The following is a 20,399-nucleotide window of genomic DNA, read 5'->3' on the forward strand; positions in this document are numbered from 1 at the left end:
ATCCTCCTCACAACTCTTGCCCAAAACCTTAAATCTGTGATGCCCTCATCCTTATACCAGTGTCCATCTCAACTAAACCTGTCATAACCTCGAGCAAATCTCCCCCTCAATCTCCGCTGCTCCCAGGTGACCACCCTCGGGCTCTCCAACCCTTACCTTGTAACCAAAACACTCCCAACGCCGGACCCACTCCTCCGCACCCTCTCAAGGACCCTCACGTCCTTCCGAAAGTGCCGGGACCGGACTCCAGCTGTGGTCTAACCATAACTTCATAAAGTTCGAGAAGCAAAGACAGAAGACATTAACCCCCTCACCCCCCCCCCCCCATCCCCCAACGAGAGGGGACTTGATCGAGGTTCCCAGAATCATGTGGGGTCTGGAGTCACATGTAGGCCAGACCGGGTAAGGACGGCAGATTTCCTTTCCTAAAGGACATTAGTGAACCAGATGGGTTTTTACGGCAATCGCAGATCATTAGACTTTTAATTCCAGATTTGTATTGGGTTAAAATGTCACCATCCACCCTGGGGGGATTCGATCCCAGGTTCTCAGAGTCACCCTGGGTCTGTGGATTGCCACACCACCATTGACAATACAAGCAACGGCGATATGAGGAAAAACATTGTCACACAGCGAGTGGTTAGGATCCGGAATGTTCTGTCTGAGAGTGAGAGAGACAGATTCACACAGCGAGTGGTTAGGATCCGGAATGTTCTGTCTGAGAGCGAGAGAGACAGATTCACACAGCGAGTGGTTAGGATCCGGAATGTTCTGTCTGAGAGTGTGGTGGAGACAGATTCACACAGTGAGTGGTTAGGATCCGGAATGTTCTGTCTGAGAGTGAGAGAGACAGATTCACACAGCGAGTGGTTAGGATCCGGAATGTTCTGTCTGAGAGCGAGAGAGACAGATTCACACAGCGAGTGGTTAGGATCCGGAATGTTCTGTCTGAGAGTGTGGTGGAGACAGATTCACACAGCGAGTGGTTAGGATCCGGAATGTTCTGTCTGAGAGTGTGGCGGAGACAGATTCACACAGCGAGTGGTTGGGATCCGGAATGTTCTGTCTGAGAGTGTGGTGGAGACAGATTCACACAGCGAGTGGTTAGGATCTGGAATGTTCTGTCTGAGAGTGAGAGAGGCAGATTCACACAGCGAGTGGTTAGGATCCGGAATGTTCTGTCTGAGAGTGTGGTGGAGACAGATTCACACAGCGAGTGGTTAGGATCCGGAATGTTCTGTCTGAGAGTGAGAGAGACAGATTCACACAGCGAGTGGTTGGGATCCGGAATGTTCTGTCTGAGAGTGTGGCGGGGGCAGATTCAATCGTGTCAGTCAGAGTGGATTGGATAATGATGTGAAAAATTAAAGTGTGCAGAGTTACGGGGAGAAGTTGGCTTAATGGCACCAAAGTGAATTTCTCTTTCAGAGAGCTAGCAAGGACACACTGGCCCTGAATGGCCTCCTGTGCTGTAACCTTTTGTGACTGTAGATCCCACCTCGCCACCCTCATAGTTTAACGTGTGCGATGTGAACTCTCGGTCGCTAACAACCTCTCTTGTGTTCTCTCTTTTGCATTGTGCGGGCTGCAGAATGTAGGAATGACTGTCTCAACAGTAAGTAACTCCAGGATCCATCCTGCTGTCCTATAGCTGGAATTCCGAGTCGTGTTTGTCAATGGGTAGCCGCTCAGTCAATGAAGCCAGATAAAGGCCACCGTTGGCTTCACAGCTGGCACGACAAGCGATCCGACCTCACCGAAGGTCAGCCAACCAGGCGGGCCCTGGAAATGGGTCAGGCTGAATCCGTGGAGGGGTCGGTGGGCCGTGGCTTTCCGCCTCCGCTGCGGAGGGGGTTTGAGGCAGGCCAGCTCATAGGTCCGTGACCCCCCCCCCCCAGCCGGACCGGAAGATCCGACAGCAGGCGGGGCTGGAAGATCCCGGGGGGTTTCAGGCTGAGATGAACAAACCCAGCTTCTCCAATCTCTCCGCATAACCGGGTCCCCCCCGTTCCCCGTCCCCCCCCCCCCTCGCCCCCGGTACAACTCTGGTAAATCTCCTCCGAACCTGCCACTCGGCATCGATTGACATCCTCCCTGAAGGCCTGGACCGGGCAACCCACTGTGGCCTCGATGTGGTTTGACTCCTTGTTTAGTTTGGGCCCTTTTTCTAAAGCGAAGGATCTGTCTGCTTTCCCAACCCTCGGAGCAACAGGCCCTGACATTGGTCAGTGATTTGTGGTGTTCGCCCCCCTCAACGTCCTCCGCTCCTGGTCTTGCTGCACCTTTTGTTACTGTCCCCTAGAGGGAGCCTTGCTCTGCATCGGGCCTATGCTCTGCTCAAGGCCAGCAATAGAGCACTTGCATCGTGGCTAAGCATTATGGGTGAGCAGGCCTCCATTGCTGAGACCAGAGGCAGTTGGGGGACCTGATTGACTGGCAGCAATAAATACAGGAGCAGGCCCCCCCCCCGCCCCCCCCCCCCCCCCCCCCCCCCCCCCCCCCCCCCAACAACAACTCGAGCCTGCCCTGCCATTCGATCAGGTCATTGTTACTCTGCCTCTGCTGGTGTCACCCTGAATTCTCCTCTCAGACAAACGCTTATCAATCTCAGTTCAGAGATTTTCAATAGACCCCCGGCATCGAGGGTTTTGTTTAGAGGGGGAGAGAGTTCCCGATTTCCACTCTCCTCCAAGTGAAGAATCGCTCCCTGACACCATCTGGCGTTAATTTTAAGGTTCCGCCCCCTCGTTTGTGGTCTCCGTCAGAGGAAATAATTTCTCTCCCTCTGCCCAACGAACTGATTCAAACATCGGAAACTAGGGGCGGCACACGGTGGCACAGTGGGTTAGCACTGCTGCCTCACAGCGGCAGGGACCCGGGTTCAATTCCGGCCTCGGGTCACTGCCTGCGCGGAGTCTGCACATTCGCCCCGTGTCTGCGTGGGTTAACTCCGGGTGCTCCGGTTTCCTCCCACGGCCCAAAGACGTGCAGGTTCGGTGGGCTGTCCGTGATCCATTGCCCCTTCGTACCCTGCGATGTGCAGCTTCGGTGGGGTTGGGGGGAGCGGGCCGAGGTAGGATGCTCTGTTCTATTCTATAACCTCGATCAGATTATCCCAGACTCGAGGCCTAGAAACTGGCTTTGTCTAACCATCCCTCACAGTTTAACCCACCGAGCCTGCATCCTGGAGAGGGTGAGGATGGGGGAGGAAGGGCTTGGAGAGGGGGGGGGGGGGGGGGGGAGAGTTTGGGGTGAGGGGTAAGTGCGGAGCTGGGAGAGACAGAGAGAGAGGAAGAGCAGGCAAAGGGCAGAGGAGATGGGATGGGGGGGGGGGGAACTTTACGCTGACCAGTGTTCATCCAGAGTTAATGCTCTGCTCCCCTGGTGAGTGAGGCATTCTGAATTTCAGACGAGAAGAGGGCCGGGTACAGCTCAATAAGAGTTTGACTCTCTGTGGGTGAGGCTCCTGGTGTGAGCTTAGGCTGCCCTCTGGAGGCCTGTGTGCAAATTGCAGATAATCACTCTGAGCTTCTTCCTCTGTTTTCAGCTCTAACAGAATCCATTGAAACTCCACAGTTCATTGGGCGCAGCTACCTCACCTACGACCATCCAAACTTCCTGAAGCGGTAAGTGTCCCATGCCAAAACACCGGTGACCCCCTCTCGGTACGTACCAGCCTTGTCTCAGCACTTTCGTCTTCGAGCCAGAACTCCATCAATCCCATCCCATTCCAAAGCATTTGGATGGTTTATATACATAGAATCATGGAATTTACAGTGCAGAAGGAGGCCATTCGGCCCGTCGAGTCTGCACCAGCCCTAGGAAAGAGCACCTCGCCCAAGCCCACACTTCCACCCTATCCCCATAACCCAGTAACCCCACCCAACCTTTTTGGACACGAAGGGCAATTTAGCATGGCCAATCCACCTAACCTGCCCGTCTTTGGACTGTGGGAGGAAACCGGAGCACCCGGAGGAAACCCACGCAGACATGGGGAGGAAGTGCAGACTCCGCACAGACAGTGACCCAAGCCGGGGATCGAACCTGGGACCCTGGATCTGTGAATCAACGGTGCTAACCACTGTGCTACCGCGCTGCCCCAATACAGAATAACAAATATCCAGGAGTGAGTTGCAGGCTTGAATCCAATTAGTGGTCTAGAATCATGGAACCGTTGCCTCCCAGAAGGAGGCCATTCAACCCATGGTGCCTGTGCTTGTTCAGTGAAGGCTCTACCTGATCCCTGGCACTTTGAAAACAGGCTCTCGGAGAGCAGATGCAGCTAATTGATTAGAGAGCGAACTTCAACTCATTTTCAGAAGCTAGAACCTGTTGTCTTTCAGAAGGTATAAACACAGAACTTGCCCGCTGCTGCTTCAAGTGCACAGAATGTAAAGGAGGGAGTTTGCTGAGGGAGGGGGTTTGCTGAGGGAGGGGGTTTGCTGAGGGAGGGGGTTTGCTGAGGGAGGGAGTTTGCTGAGGGAGGGAGTTTGCTGAGGGAGGGGGTTTGCTGAGGGAGGGGGTTTGCTGAGGGAGGGGGTTTGCTGAGGGAGGGGGTTTGATGAGGGAAGGGGTTTGCTGAAGGAGGGAGTTTGCTGAGGGAGGGAGTTTGCTGAGGGAGGGAGTTTGCTGAGGGAGGGAGTTTGGTGAAGTGGGGAGTTTGCTGAAGGAGGGAGTTTGCTGAGGGAGGGAGTTTGCTGAGGGAGGGAGTTTGCTGAGGGAGGGAGTTTGCTGAGGGAGGGAGTTTGGTGAAGTGGGGAGTTTGATGAGGGAGGGAGTTTGATGAGGGAGGGAGTTTGGTGAGGGAGGGAGTTTGCTGAGGGAGGGAGTTTGCTGAGGGAGGGAGTTTGATGAGGGAGGGAGTTTGATGAGGGAGGGAGTTTGATGAGGGAGGGAGTTTGCTGAGGGAGGGGGTTTGCCGAGAGAGGGAGTTTGATGAGGGAGGGAGTTTGGTGAGGGAGGGAGTTTGATGAGAGAGCGAGTTTGATGAGGGAGGGAGTTTGATGAGGGAGGGGGTTTGCTGAGGGAGGGAGTTTGATGAGGGAGGGAGTTTGCTGAGGGAGGGAGTTTGATGAAGGAGGGAGTTTGCTGAGGGAGGGAGTTTGGTGAGGGAGGGAGTTTGCTGAGGGAGGGAGTTTGCTGAGGGAGGAAGTTTGATGAGGGAGTGAGTTTGGTGAGGGAGGGAGTTTGCTGAGGGAGGGAGTTTGCTGAGGGAGGGAGTTTGATGAGGGAGGGAGTTTGCTGAGGGAGGGAGTTTGCTGAGGGAGGGAGTTTGATGAGGGAGGGAGTTTGCTGAGGGAGGGAGTTTGATGAGGGAGGGAGTTTGGTGAGGGAGGGAGTTTGGTGAGGGAGGGAGTTTGCTGAGGGAGGGAGTTTGCTGAGGGAGGGAGTTTGCTGAGGGAGGGAGTTTGCTGAGGGAGGGAGTTTGCTGAGGGAGGGAGTTTGGTGAAGTGGGGAGTTTGATGAGAGAGGGAGTTTGGTGAGGGAGGGAGTTTGCTGAGGGAGGGAGTTTGATGAGGGAGGGAGTTTGATGAGGGAGGGAGTTTGCTGAGGGAGGGAGTTTGATGAGGGAGGGAGTTTGATGAGGGAGGGTGTTTGATGAGGGAGGGGGTTTGCTGAGGGAGGGAGTTTGGTGAGGGAGGGAGTTTGGTAAGGGAGGGAGTTTGCTGAGGGAGGGAGTTTGCTGAGGGAGGGAGTTTGATGAGGGAGGGAGTTTGATGAGGGAGGGGGTTTGATGAGGGAGGGAGTTTGATGAGGGAGGGGGTTTGCTGAGGGAGGGAGTTTGATGAGGGAGGGAGTTTGATGAGGGAGGGAGTTTGCTGAGGGAGGGAGTTTGATGAGGGAGGGAGTTTGATGAGGGAGGGAGTTTGATGAGGGAGGGGGTTTGCTGAGGGAGGGAGTTTGGTGAGGGAGGGAGTTTGGTAAGGGAGGGAGTTTGCTGAGGGAGGGAGTTTGCTGAGGGAGGGAGTTTGCTGAGGGAGGGAGTTTGATGAGGGAGGGAGTTTGCTGAGGGAGGGAGTTTGCTGAAGGAGGGAGTTTGCTGAAGGAGAGAGTTTGCTGAGGGAGAGAGTTTGATGAGGGAGGGAGTTTGCTGAGGGAGGGAGTTTGCTGAGGGAGGGGGTTTGCTGAGGGAGAGAGTTTGATGAGGGAGGTATTCCTTGCCAGTAGGTGGGTCTTACTGCGGTGGAGGGGAAGAAGCTAATTGAGTGAAAAGTTATTCGAATTGAATCGGCGCCATTTGCGCCGGCGGGGTTGGCGTGACCCCGGCCGCTGGAATCGGTGGGGTGGGGGGGGCTCCTTCACCGCGGGGGGCCTCCGATGGGATCTGGCCTGCGATCGGGGCCCACCGATCGGCGGGCCGGCCTCTCCCCCTCCCCGGGCCTACTTCCTGGTGCGGACGGCCCCTGAACACAGTCCCCGCGCATGCGCTGGTTGGCGCGGCGTCCATTTGGCGCCACCTAAGGAGGCTGGAGCGTCGTGAAGAGCTCCAGCGCCATGCAGGTCCCCTGTAAAAATAGGTCGTGACCGGGCCCTGTTCGCGGCCTTGTGAAACGCGACGACGGCGCGAACACTTGGCCTCAATATCGGAGAATCGCACCCGTCATCTCTGGATTCCTCCCAGTGCCCCAGGCTGGTGAGCAGAGGAATAGGAGGATTGAGTCATTGAATATGTGGCTGGGGAGTTAGTGATGGAGGGGAGGGCATCAGATGTTTGAGGCATGGGACCGGTTCTGGGACAAGTGTGACCACAGTGCAGATGTTTAGCACAGGGCTAAATCGCTGGCTTTGAAAGCAGACCAAGGCAGGCCAGCAGCACGGTTCAATTCCCGTACCGGCCTCCCCGAACAGGCGCCGGAATGTGGCGACTAGGGGCTTTGCACAGTAACTTCATTTGAAGCCTACTTGTGACAATGAGCAATTTTCATTTCATTTCATTTCAAGAGGGACGGGTTGCACCATAACAGGACCAGGACTAATTCCCTTGCCGGGAGCTTTGCGAGTGGTGTTTGGGAGGGTTTCAGCTAGCTTGTCAGGGGGATGGGAACCTAGAGGGTAGCTCAAATCGGAAGGAAGTAAACCTGGTAAAAACAGCAAATGAAATTAGATGAAACAAAGACGGGCTTCAGTTAGGCCGAGAATGTGGACTAATGAGAGCACACTACCTGAATGCAATCAGTATTTGCGGTATGGGAGATGATTTGAAGGGACAGATGGAGTTAAATGATCTAATTGCCATTACGGAATCCTGGGGCGGAATTCTCCGTAATCGGCGCGATGTCCGCCGACCGGCGCCAAAAACGGCACAAATCAGTCCGGCATCGCGTCGCCCCAAAGGTGCGGAATCCTCCACATCTTGAGCGGCCGAGCCCTAACTTTGAGGGGCTAGGCCCGCGCCGGACTGATTTCCGCTCCGCCAGTTGGCGGGAAAGGCCTTTGGTGCCCCGCCAGCTGGCGCGGAAATGACATTGCCGGGCGGCGCATGCGCGGGAGCGTCAGCGGCTGCTCACGGCATCCCTGCGCATGCGCTGTGGAGGGAGTCTCTTCCGCCTCCGCCATGGTGGAGACATTGGCGAAGGCGGAAGGAAAAGAGTGCCCCCACGGCACAGGCCCGCCCGCGGATCGGTGGGCCCCGATCACGGGCTAGGCCACCGTGGGGGCACCACCCGGGGCCAGATCGGCCCGCGCCCCCCCAGGACCCCGCAGCCCGCCCGCGCCGCCTTGTCCCGCCGGTAAGAGAGGTGGTTTAATCCACGCCGGCGGAACAGGCATTCCAGCAGCGGGACTTCGGCCCATCCGGGCCGGAGAATCGCCCGGGGGGGGGGGGCCGCCAACCGGCGCAGCGCGATTCCCGCCCCCACCGTATTTCCGGTGCCGGAGAATTCGGCAACCGGCGGGGGCGGGATTCACGCCAGCCCCCGGCGATTCTCCGACCCGGCGGGGGGTCGGAGAATCCCGCCCCATGTTTATTATTTTAACCAGGAAGATTGCGAGCTTGCAGCGTGCTGTCTCTTTTAGAATCTGTAACTGCACGGCAAAGTCATTTCTGCGCCAACCGGCGGGGCGGAAATCAGTCCGGCGCGGGCCTAGCCCCTCAAGGTGAGGGCTCGACCCCTCAAGATGCGGAGAATTCCGCACCCTTGGGGTGGCGCGATGCCGGACTGATTCACGCCGTTTTTGGCGTCGGTCGGCGGACATCGCGCCGATTGCGGAGAACCCCGCCCAGGATCCTCCATTCTCCTTCATCCGAAGCTTCACTTATTTATTTGATTCATTTATTTGTTTTGGTCCATTTAAGCCAATTTCCAACAACTGGTTTCATCGGCACCACCTGTTTTCTGTTAAATTCAAATCTCAAGAACATTCTCACCCAACACATTACCCCCTTGCGAAATCTTTGTTCTCTATCTGGGGGCGATCGCAATAAAATTCTCACATTTGTTCCTAATTCCTCGAAAGCATGCTGGAGATTTTCACTTTTAACTGATGTCATTGAGTTCCCATCAATCCACAATTAAAATCATTTAGACACCGTGGGCGTCATTCTCCGACCCCCCAGCGGGTCGGAGAATGGCCGTTGGCCGCCGTGAATCCCACCTCCGCCGGTTGCCGAAGTCTCCGGCACCGGATATTCGGCGGGGGCGGGAATCGGGCCGCGCCGGTTGGCGGGCCCCTCCGCTGGATTCTCCGGCCCGGATGGGCCGAAGTCCCGCCGATAAATTGCCGGCGTAAATTAGAGTACCTATTTACTGGCGGGACAAGGCGGCGCGGGCGGGCTCCGGGGTCCGGGGGGGGGCGCGGAGCGATCTGACCCCGGGGGGGTGCCCCCACGGTGGCCTGGCCCGCGATCGGGGCCCACCGATCCGCGGGCGGGCCTGTGCCGTGGGGGCACTCTTTCCCTTCCGCCTCCGCAACGGTCTCCACCATGGCGGAGGCGGAAGAGACTCCCTCCACTGCGCATGCGCGGAAAACTCTCAGCGGCCGCTGACGCTCCCGCGCATACGCCGCCCGGAGATGTCATTTCCGCGCCAGCTGGCGGGGCAACAAAGGCCGTTTCCGCCAGCTGGCGGGGCGGAAATCCCTCCGGCACCGGCCTAGCCCCTCGATGTTGGGGCTCGGCCCCCAAAGATGCGGAGCATTCCGCACCTTTGGGGCGGCGCGATGCCCGTCTGATTGGCGCCGTTTTGGGCGCCAGTCGGCGGACATCGCGCCGTGGGGGGAGAATTTCGCCCCTCATGTTTCTGAGCAATTTACAAAATAATCAATTGCCTGCTGACAGTTTCTGCTCCAATTTCTTTTCCCATGTCCCTTTATTTTCACTTAAACCAATTTCAATTTTGTTACTTAGACAAGTTTGAAGAATTTTTTTCTCAAATGTCTGAAAGGTCAAATTGGATCGCTGCCAAGCCGATGGGCTAGATCTGACTCAGAACTGAATTCAAAAATTGTATTTTTCATTTACAACTGAATTAATTTTTATTTTATGAGTAATAACCTTAGTCTCCGCTGTAGTGAACGGCAGGGACCCCTGTCATAGAACATAGAACATAGAACATAGAACAGTACAGCACAGTACAGGCCCTTCGGTCCACGACGTTGTGCTGACCATTTATCCTAATCTAAGATCAACCTAACCTCCACCCCTTCAATTTACTGCTGTCCATGTGCCTGTCTAAGAGTCGCTTAAATGTCCCTAATGACTCTGACTCCACCACCTCTGCTGGCAGTACATTCCACACACCCACCACTCTCTGTGTAAAGAACCTACCTCTGACATCTCCCCTATACCTTCCTCCAATCACCTTAAAATTATGTCCCCTCGTGACAGCCATTTCCACCTGGGGAAAAGTCTCTGGCTATCCACTCTATCCATGCCTCTCATCACCTTGTCCACCTCGATCAAGTCACCTCTCTGCCTTCTTCGCTCCAGTGAGAAAATAGGGAGACCCTCCCCCCCCCCCCACCCCGCCCCCCACACACACACAGGGACCCCTGTAATAGGGAGACCCCCCCTGCCTCCTCTCCACAGGGACCCCTGGTAATAGGGGGAACCCTCACAGGGACCTGGGTTCAATTCCAGCCTTGGGGTGACTGTGCGGAGTCTGCACGTTCTCTCCGTCTGCGTGGGTTTCCTCCGGGTGCTCCGGTTTCCTCCCTGAGGCTGAATGGCCTCCTTCTGCACTGTGGAGGCTCTATGATTCAAAGATGTGCGTACATACAACCCCCAAGGCCTCGCTGGCCCTCCATTAATATTGTATCATTTAGTTTAAATTGCCTTCTCTCAGTTTTGGATCATTGGAACTGTGTTAAATGTCATTTGGCGGTGTGCCCGCATATAGAACATATAGAACATAGAACATAGAACAATACAGCGCAGTACAGGCCCTTCGGCCCACGATGTTGCACCGAAACAAAAGCCATCTAACCTACACTATGCCATTATCGTCCATATGCTTATCCAATAAACTTTTAAATGCCCTCAATGTAGGCAAGTTCACTACTGTTGCAGGTAGGGCATTCCACGGCTTCACTACTCTTTGCGTAAAGAACCTACCTCTGACCTCTGTCCTATATCTATTACCCCTTAGTTTAAAGCTATGTCCCCTCGTGCCAGCCATTTCCATCCGCGGGAGAAGGCTCTCACTGTCCACCCTATCTAACCCCCTGATCATTTTGTATGCCTCTATTAAGTCTCCTCTTAACCTTCTTCTCTCCAACGAAAACAACCTCAAGTCCATCAGCCTTTCCTCATAAGATTTTCCCTCCATACCAGGCAACATCCTGGTAAATCTCCTCTGCACCCGTTCCAAAGCCTCCACGTCCTTCCTATAATGCGGTGACCAGAACTGTACGCAATACTTCAAATGCAGCCGAACCAGAGTTTTGTACAGCTGCAACATGACCTCCTGACTCCGGAACTCAATCCCTCTACCAATAAAGGCCAACACTCCATAGGCCTTCTTCACAACCCTATCAACCTGGGTGGCAACTTTCAGGGATCTATGTACATGGAAACCTAGATCCCTCTGTTCATCCACACTTCCAAGAACTTTACCATTAGCCAAATATTCCGCATTCCTGTTATTCCTTCCAAAGTGAATCACCTCACACTTCTCTACATTAAACTCCATTTGCCACCTCTCAGCCCAGCTCTGCAGCTTATCTATATCCCTCTGTAACCTGCTACATCCTTCCACACTGTCGACAACACCACCGACTTTAGTGTCGTCTGCACATTTACTCACCCGCCCTTCTGCGCCTTCCTCTAGGTCATTGATAAAAATGACAAACAGTAACGGCCCCAGAACAGATCCTTGTGGTACGCCACTTGTAACTGAACTCCATTCTGAACATTTCCCATCAACCACCACCCTCTGTCTTCTTTCAGCTAGCCAATTTCTGATCCACATCTCTAAATCACCCTCAATTCCCAGCCTCCGTATTTTCTGCAATAGCCTACCGTGGGGAAACTTATCAAACGCTTTACTGAAATCCATATACACCACATCAACTGCTCTACCCTCGTCTACCTGTTCAGTCACCTTCTCGAAGAACTCGATAAGGTTTGTGAGGCATGACCTATCCTTCACAAAGCCATGCTGACTATCCCTGATCATATTATGCCTATCTAGATGGTTATAAATCTTGTCTCTTATAATCCCCTCCAAGACTTTACCCACTACAGACGTGAGGCTCACCGGTCTATAGTTGCCGGGGTTGTCTCTGCTCCCCTTTTTGAACAAAGGGACCACATTTGCTGTCCTCCAGTCCTCTGGCACTATTCCTGTAGCCAATGATGACATAAAAATCAAAGCCAAAGGTCCAGCAATCTCTTCCCTGGCCTCCCAGAGAATCCTAGGATAAATCCCATCAGGCCCCTGGGACTTATCTATTTTCAGCCTGTCCATAATTGCCAACACCTCTTCCCTACGTACCTCAATGCCATCTATTCTAATAGCCTGGGTCTCAGCATTCTCCTCCACAACATTATCTTTTTCCTGAGTATTTGGCTGCTCTGCCTCCTGGAGTCCCTCTCTCTCATTGTTGACATTTCTGAGTTTTGTGTCATCTGCAAACTTTGAAATACTTCCCTGTGTCCGCAGTTCCAAGTCACCAATATATGTCAAAGAGAGCAGTGTGGGGACCAAGACCAGGGTGTAACCCAGCTCTGCGCTGCCTGGGCAGGCTGAAGGATAACCATTCAGCAATATTCTGCTTTCTGTCCCTTCAGCCCCACACTGTCACCCGAGAACCCCCATGGGCTCGGCTGTTTTTCTCTTTCGAGCGACAGAAGTACCAATCAGCAGGGTTAGGGATATGCTCCAGGATCTTCTTGAAGGCTTTAACTTTCCTTGAGTTTTACTTCCGATGAACCTTATTGGTTTACGTTGATTGGGGTCAGCACCTTTTGAGGTGACTGGCTCCAGGTCATATTATGCTGACCTCTGCTTCTTATTTTTGATCTGCCCACCAGAATCTCAGGAACCCGGTCCAACATCTTCATGAGGTTCAAGACGACAGCTGATGACGGGTTGTTGCTATGGAGAGGAGACAGTACCATGCGGCTTAATAGTGACTTCATCGCACTCGGTCTCCAGGATGGTGCCTTGGTGTTCAGGTTAGTGCCTGGGACTCGGCGGGCTGGGGTCAGGGGTCAGGGCCTCGGTGCGGACTGGGGTCAGGGGTCAGGGCCTCGGTGCGGGGCTGGAGTCAGGGGTCAGGGGTCAGGGCCTCGGTGCAGGGATGGGGTCAAGGGTCAGGGCCTCGGTGCGGGGCTGGGGTCAGGACCTTGGTTCGGGGCTGGGGTCAGGAGCCAGGGCCTCAGTGCGGGGCTGGGGTCAGGGGTCAGGGCGTCGGTGCGGGGCTGGAGTCAGGGGTTACGGCCTCAGTGTGGGGCTGGGGCCTGGACCTAAGTGTGGGGCTGGGGTCAGGGCCTTGGTGCGGGGCTGGGGCCTGGAACTCAGTGTGGGGCTGGGGTCAGGGGTCATGGCCTCGGTGCGGGGCTGGCGTCAGGGGTCAGGGCCTCGGTGCTGGGCTGGGGTCAGGGCCTCAGTGCGGTGCTGGGGTCAGGGGTCAGGGCCTCAGTACGGGGCTGGGGTCAGGGCCTCTGTGCGGGTCTGGGGTCAGGGGTCAGGGCCTCGGTGTGGGTCAGGGGCCTGGGCCTTGGTGCGGGGCTGGGGTCAGGGGTCGGGGCCTCGGTGCGTGTCAGGGGTCGGGGCCTCAGTGCGCGGCTGGGAGTCAGGGCCTCGATGCGGAGCTGGGGCCAGGGCCTGGCACGGTTCCCATCACCTCCTCCTCCGCCCTTGGGGAGTCTGATGGCCCCCAGGCTGCTGCTTGGGACGGATGTATGGCCGGAGCGAGCTCCAAGGTTCCGCTGTTATCTGACGTTGCCAGTCCTGGAGGCCCGCTCTCAGCTCAAAATCAGAGTACAGGAGGGAGATTGAGAACCTAGTGGAGTTGTGCAGCGACAACGATCTCTCCCTCAATGTCAGCAAAACTAAAGAGCTGGTAATTGACTTCAGGAAGCAAAGTACTGTACACACCCCTGTCAGCATCAACGGGGCCGAGGTGGAGATGATTGACTGCTTCAAATTCCTAGGGGTGCACATCACCAACAATCTGCCCTGGTCTATCCACGTCGAAAATACCACCAAGAAAGCACAACAGAGCCTATACGTTCCCCCCTATCACAGATATCCCTCTGGGGGTCTCCCTGTCACAGGGGTTCTTATGGGGGTCCTCCTTTTACAGGGATCCCTGTGGGGGTCCCCCTATTACAGGGGTCCTTGTGGGGTTCCCCCTATTGCAGCGGTCCCTGTGGGGGTCCCCCTATTACAGGGATCCTTAAGGGGCAACTCCCTATCACATGAGGTCCCTGTGGGGGTCCCCCTATTACAGGGATCCCTGTGGGGAGTCTCCCTATTAAAGGGGTCCTGGGACAGGCTGGGTTGGGGCACCCCCCCCCCCCCCCCCAATACTTGGGAGAGGGGCACGCAGGCAATCCTGGGGTGGGGGCTGTTTTCCAAAGTTGGGGGGGGGAAGGATTCAGGGTTGATTTGCAGTGTGGGGTGGGGGGGGAGGGGGGTCAGTGGCGAGGTCATGGGACCTCGCTATCGGTCCACCAGCATCAGCTGGAGGTTCCCTGGGAATCGCCCTTATTCTAATCCATGCGTATTTTTGCATGGCAAGGAATCTGAATTTGCATCACACCTCACAGCATTAAGGAGAATGTGAAACTGGTGCAATTCAGCTAAGGCTGGGAGAACACAGTTCATCTCCCAAATAGAGATTTGTCCGTTTCTCAAAAGGAGAATCGAGGCCAAGAACTCACAGGCAAACTGTGGCCAAACGCACAACATTGCATTTTAATGGGAGATGTGACCCGGGTATTTATACAACTCTCTGTGCTGTTACTGTATTTATCTGTGTGTTTATACAACTCCCTGTGCTGTTACTGTATTTACCCCTGTGTTTATACAGCGCTCTGTGCTGTTACTGTGTTTTTATGGGTGTATATACAGTTCTCTGTGCTGCTACTGTATTTATCCCTGTGTTTATCCAGCTCTCTGTGCAGTTCCTGTATGTATCCCTGTGTTTATACAGCTCTCTGTGCTGTTACTGTATTTATCTGAGTGTTTATACAGCTCTCTGTGCGGATACTGTATGTATCCCTGTGTTTATACAGCTCTCTGTGCTGTTACTGTATCTATCAGGGTGTTTATGCAGCTCTTTGTGCTGTTACTGTATTTATCTGTGTGTTTATACAACTCCCTGTGCTGTTACTGTATTTACCCCTGTGTTTATACAGCGCTCTGTGCTGTTACTGTGTTTTTATGGGTGTATATACAGTTCTCTGTGCTGCTACTGTATTTATCCCTGTGTTTATCCAGCTCTCTGTGCAGTTCCTGTATGTATCCCTGTGTTTATACAGCTCTCTGTGCTGTTACTGTATTTATCTGAGTGTTTATACAGCTCTCTGTGCGGATACTGGGTGTATCCCTGTGTTTATACAGCTCTCTGTGCTGTTACTGTATCTATCAGGGTGTTTATGCAGCTCTTTGTGCTGTTACTATATTTTTCTGTGTGGTTATGCAACTCCCTGTGCTGTTACTGTATTTACCCCTGTGTTAACACAGCTCTCTGTGATGTTACTGTATTTACCTGGGTGTTTATGCAGCTCTCTGTGCTGTTACTGTATTTATCTGGGTGTTTATGCAGCTCTCTGTGCTGTTACTGTATTTACCCGGGTGTTTATACAGCTCTCTGTGCTGTTACTGTATTTACCTGGGTGTTTATGCAGCTCTCTGTGCTGTTACTGTATTTTTCTGTGTGGTTATACAGCTCTCTGTGCTGTTACTGTATTTTTCTGTGTGGTTATACAGCTCTCTGTGCTGTTACTGTATTTATCTGGGTGTTTATACAGCTCTCTGTGATGTTACTGTATTTACCTGGGTGTTTATGCAGCTCTCTGTGCTGTTACTGTATTTATCTGGGTGTTTATGCAGCTCTCTGTGCTGTTACTGTATTTATCTGGGTGCTTATGCAGCTCTCTGTGCTGTTACTGTATTTATCCCAGTGTTTATACAGCTCTCTGTGCTATTACTGTCTTTATCTGTGTGTTTATACAGACTCTGTATTGTTACTGGATTTACCCCGGTGTTTATACAGCTCTCTGTGCTGTCAGTGTATTTACCCGGGTGTTATGTAGCTCCCTGTGCTGTTACTGTATTTATCTGTGTGTTTATACAGCTCTCTGTACTGTTACTGCATTTATCCCTGTGTTTATACAGCTCTCTGTGCTGTTCCTGTATTTTTCTGTGTGGTTATACAGCTCTCTGTGCTGTTACTGTATTTCTCCCTGTGTTTATACAGCTCTCTGTGCTGTTACAGTATTTCTCCCTGTGTTTATACAACTCACTGTGCTGTTACTGTATTTCTCCCTGTGTTCGTACAACTCTCTGTGCTGTTACTGTATTTCTCCCTGTGTTTATACAGCTCTCTGTGCTGTTACTGTGTTTATCTGGGTGTTCAGACAGCTCTCTGTGCTGTTACTGTATTTATCCCAGTGTTTATACAGCTCTCTGTGCTGTTACAGTATTTATCCGTGTGTTTATACAACTCTCTGTGCTGTTACTGTATTTCTCCCTGTGTTTATACAGCTGTCTGTGCTGTTACTGTGTTTTATGAGTGTATATACAGCTCCCTGTGCTGTTAGTGTATTTATCTGTGTGTTTATACAGCTCTCTGTACTGTTACTGCATTCATCCCTGTGTTTATACAGCTCTCTGTGCTGTTACTGTATTTACCCGGGTGTTTATACAGCTCTCTGTGCTGTTACTGTATTAATCCCTGTGTTAATAAACTCTCTGTGCTGTTACTGTATTTTTCTGTGTGGTTATACAGCTCTCTGTGCTGTTACTGTATTAATCCCAGTGTTTATGCAGCTCCCTGGGCTGTTACTGTATTTATCAAGGTGTCTATACAGCTCCCTGTGCTGATACTGTATTTATCTGTCTGTTTATACAGCTCTCTGTGCTGTTACTGTATTTATCCCTGTGTTTATACTGCTCTCTGTGATGTTACTGTATTTACCCAGGTGTTTATACAGCTCTCTGTGCTGTTCCTCCATTTATCCCAGTGTTTATGCAGCTCTCTGTGCTGTTACTGTATTTACCCGGGTGTTTATACAGCTCTCTGTGCTGTTACTGTATTTTTCTGTGTGGTTATACAGATCTCTGTGCTGTTACTGTATTTATCTGTGTGTTTATACAGCTCTCTGTGATGTTACTGTATTTACCTGGGTGTTTGTACAGCTCTCTGTGCTGTTACTGTATTTTTCTGTGTGGTTATACAGCTCTCTGTGCTGTTACTGTATTTTTCTGTGTGGTTATACAGTTCTCTGTGCTGTTACTGTATTTATCTGGGTGTTTATACAGCTCTCTGTGATGTTACTGTATTTACCTGGGTGTTTATGCAGCTCTCTGTGCTGTTACTGTATTTATCTGGGTATTTATGCAGCTCTCTGTGCTGTTACTGTATTTTTCTGTGTGGTTATACAGCTCTCTGTGCTGTTACTGTTTGACGTGGGTGTTTATGCAGCTCTCTGTGCTGTTACTGTATTTATTTGGGTGTTAATACAGCTCTCTGTGCTGTTACTGTATTTACCCGGGTGTTTATACAGCTCTCTGTGCTGTTACTGTATTTATCTCTGTGTTTATAAACTCTCTGTGCTGTTACTGTATTTTTCTGTGTGGTTATACAGCTCTCTGTGCTGTTACTGTATTTATCTGGGTGTTTATACAGCTCTCTGTGCTGTTACTGTATTTATCCCAGTGTTTATACAGCTCTCTGTGCTGTAACTGTATTTAGCCCTGTGTTTATACAGCTCTCTGTGCTGTTACTGTATTTCTCCCTGTGTTTATTCAGCTCTCTGTGCTGTTACTGTATTTATCCCAGTGTTTATACAGCTCTCTGTGCTGTTACTGTGTTTTTATGGGTGTATATACAGCTCCCTGTGCTGTTACTGTATTTATCTGTGTGTTTATACAGCTCTCTGAACTGTTATTGCATTTATCCCTGTGTTTAGACAGCTCTCTGTACTGTTACTGTATTTACCCGGATGTTTATACAGCTCTCTGTGCTGTTACTGTATTTATCTGGGTGTTTATAAACTCTCTGTGCTGTTACTGTATTTATCTGGGTGTTTGTGCAGCTCTCTGTGCTGTTACTGTATTTATCTGGGTGTTTATAAACTCCCTGTGCTGTTACTGTATTTCTCCCTGTGTTTATACAGCTCTCTGTGCTGTTACTGTATTTCTCCCTGTGTTTATACAGCTCTCTGTGCTGTTACTGTATTTATCTGGGTGTTTATAAACTCTTTGTCTGTTACTGTATTTATCCCAGTGTTTATACAGCTCTGTGCTGTTACTGTATTTCTCCCTGTGTTTATACAGCTCTCTGTGCTGTTACTGTATTTATCTGGGTGTTTATAAACTCTTTGTCTGTTACTGTATTTATCCCAGTGTTTATACAGCTCTGTGCTGTTACTGTATTTATCCAGTGTTTATACAGCTCTCTGTGCTGTTACTGTATGCATCCCAGTATTTATACAGCTCTCTGTGCTGCTCCTGTCTTTATCTGGGTGTTTATACAGCTCTCTGTGCTGTTACTGTGTTTTTATGGGTGTATATACAGCTCCCTGTGCTGTTACTGTATTTATCTGTGTGTTTATACAGCTCTCTGAACTGTTATTGCATTTATCCCTGTGTTTAGACAGCTCTCTGTACTGTTACTGTATTTACCCGGGTGTTTATACAGCTCTCTGTGCTGTTACTGTATTTATCTGGGTGTTTATAAACTCTCTGTGCTGTTACTGTATTTATCTGGGTGTTTGTGCAGCTCTCTGTGCTGTTACTGTATTTATCTGGGTGTTTATAAACTCCCTGTGCTGTTACTGTATTTCTCCCTGTGTTTATACAGCTCTCTGTGCTGTTACTGTATTTCTCCCTGTGTTTATACAGCTCTCTGTGCTGTTACTGTATTTATCTGGGTGTTTATAAACTCTTTGTCTGTTACTGTATTTATCCCAGTGTTTATACAGCTCTGTGCTGTTACTGTATTTCTCCCTGTGTTTATACAGCTCTCTGTGCTGTTACTGTATTTATCTGGGTGTTTATAAACTCTTTGTCTGTTACTGTATTTATCCCAGTGTTTATACAGCTCTGTGCTGTTACTGTATTTATCCCAGTGTTTATACAGCTCTCTGTGCTGTTACTGTATGTATCCCAGTATTTATACAGCTCTCTGTGCTGCTCCTGTCTTTATCTGGGTGTTTATACAGCTGTCTGTGCTGTTACTGTATTTTCCCCAGTGTTTATACAGCTCTCTGTGCTGTTACTGTAGTTTCTGGGTGTTTATACTGTTCGCTGTGCTGTTACTGTATTTATCTGGTTGTATATACAGCTCCCAGTGCTGTTACTGTATTTATATGGGTATTTATACAGGTCCCTGTCCTGTTCCTCAATTTTCCCAGGTGTTCATGCCATTCTTTGTATTGTTCCTGTGGGTTTTTTTTATCGCTCTCTGTAATGTTTCTGTATTTACCCGGATGTGTATACAGCTCTCTGTGATGTTACTGTATTTATCTGAGTGTTTAAACAGCTCTTTGTACTGTTACTGTAGTTACCCAGGTATTTATACACCTCTTGGTGCTGCTAATGTGTTTATACTGCTCTCTGTATTGTTCCTGTATTGACCTGGGTCTTTATATCACTCTCCGTACTGTTCCTGTATTGATCCGGGTGTTTATATCGCTCTCCGTACTGTTCCTGTATTGATCCAGATATTTATATCACTCTCCACATTGTTCCTGTATTTGCCCAGATGTTTATATCACTCACTATACTGTTCCTGTATTGATCCAGATGTTTTTATCACTTTCCACATTGTTCCTGTATTTGCCCAGATGTTTATATCACTCTCCGTACTGTTCCTGTATTTACCCGGGTGTTTATATCATTCTCTGTACTGTTCCTGTGTTTACCCGAATGTTTATATCACTCCCTGTACTGCACCTGTATTTACCCGGGTGTTTATATCACTCTATACACTGTACCTGTATTTACCTGGGTGTTTAGATCACTCTCTGTACTGTTCCAGTATTTACCTGGGTGTTTATATCACTCACTGTACTGTCCTATCCTATATTTACACGGGTTATATCACTCTGTAGTGTTCCTGTATTTACCTGGGTGTTTATATCAATTTCTGTACTGTACCTGTATTTACCCAGGTGTTTATATCACTCTCTGTACTGTACCTGTATTTGCCCGGGTGTTTATATCACTCTATACACTGTACCTGTATTTGCCCGGGTGTTTATATCACTCTATACACTGTACCTGTATTTACCCAGGTGTTTATATCACTCACTGTACTGTTCCTGTATTTACCTGGGTGTTTCTATCACTCCCATGTGCTGTTCCTGTATTTACCCGTGTGTTTATATCACTCTATGTACTGTACCTGTATTTACCTGGGTGTTTATATCACTATATGTAATGTACCTGTATTTACCCGGGTGCTTATAACACTCTCTGTACTGTTCCTGTATTTACCCAGGTGTTTATAACACTCTGTGTACTGTTCCTGTATTTACCCAGGTATTTATATCACTCCCTGGACTGTTCCTGTAGTTACCCAAGTGTTTATAACACTCTCTGTACTGTTCCTGTATTTACCCAGGTGTTTATAACACCTCTGTACTGTTGTTGTATTTACACGGGTGTTTATAGCTGTTCCTGTGTTTTTGCAGCTATAACCTTGGCAGTGGCACAGCCTCGATCATGGTGAATGGATCATTTCATGATGACAGGTGGCATCGAGTGAAGGCCGTACGGTGA

The 20,399-nt window shown here is 50.8% G+C and overlaps 1 protein-coding gene across 1 annotated transcript in view; it reads left to right on the forward strand.

Annotated features, from left to right (window-relative positions):
- The window catches only part of LOC140429952 (pikachurin-like), a 28,606-nt gene extending 8,207 nt beyond the window's left edge, over nt 1-20,399 (forward strand). Inside the window, exons 3-6 of the mRNA XM_072517541.1 lie at nt 1,592-1,615; nt 3,548-3,626; nt 12,473-12,616; nt 20,312-20,399. Coding sequence (XP_072373642.1) covers nt 1,592-1,615; nt 3,548-3,626; nt 12,473-12,616; nt 20,312-20,399 — 335 coding nt within the window. The remainder of the gene's footprint in view (nt 1-1,591; nt 1,616-3,547; nt 3,627-12,472; nt 12,617-20,311) is intronic.

The sequence above is a fragment of the Scyliorhinus torazame genome, chromosome 9 (assembly GCF_047496885.1).
Source record: "Scyliorhinus torazame isolate Kashiwa2021f chromosome 9, sScyTor2.1, whole genome shotgun sequence".
In the NCBI taxonomy this organism is placed as follows: domain Eukaryota; kingdom Metazoa; phylum Chordata; class Chondrichthyes; order Carcharhiniformes; family Scyliorhinidae; genus Scyliorhinus; species Scyliorhinus torazame.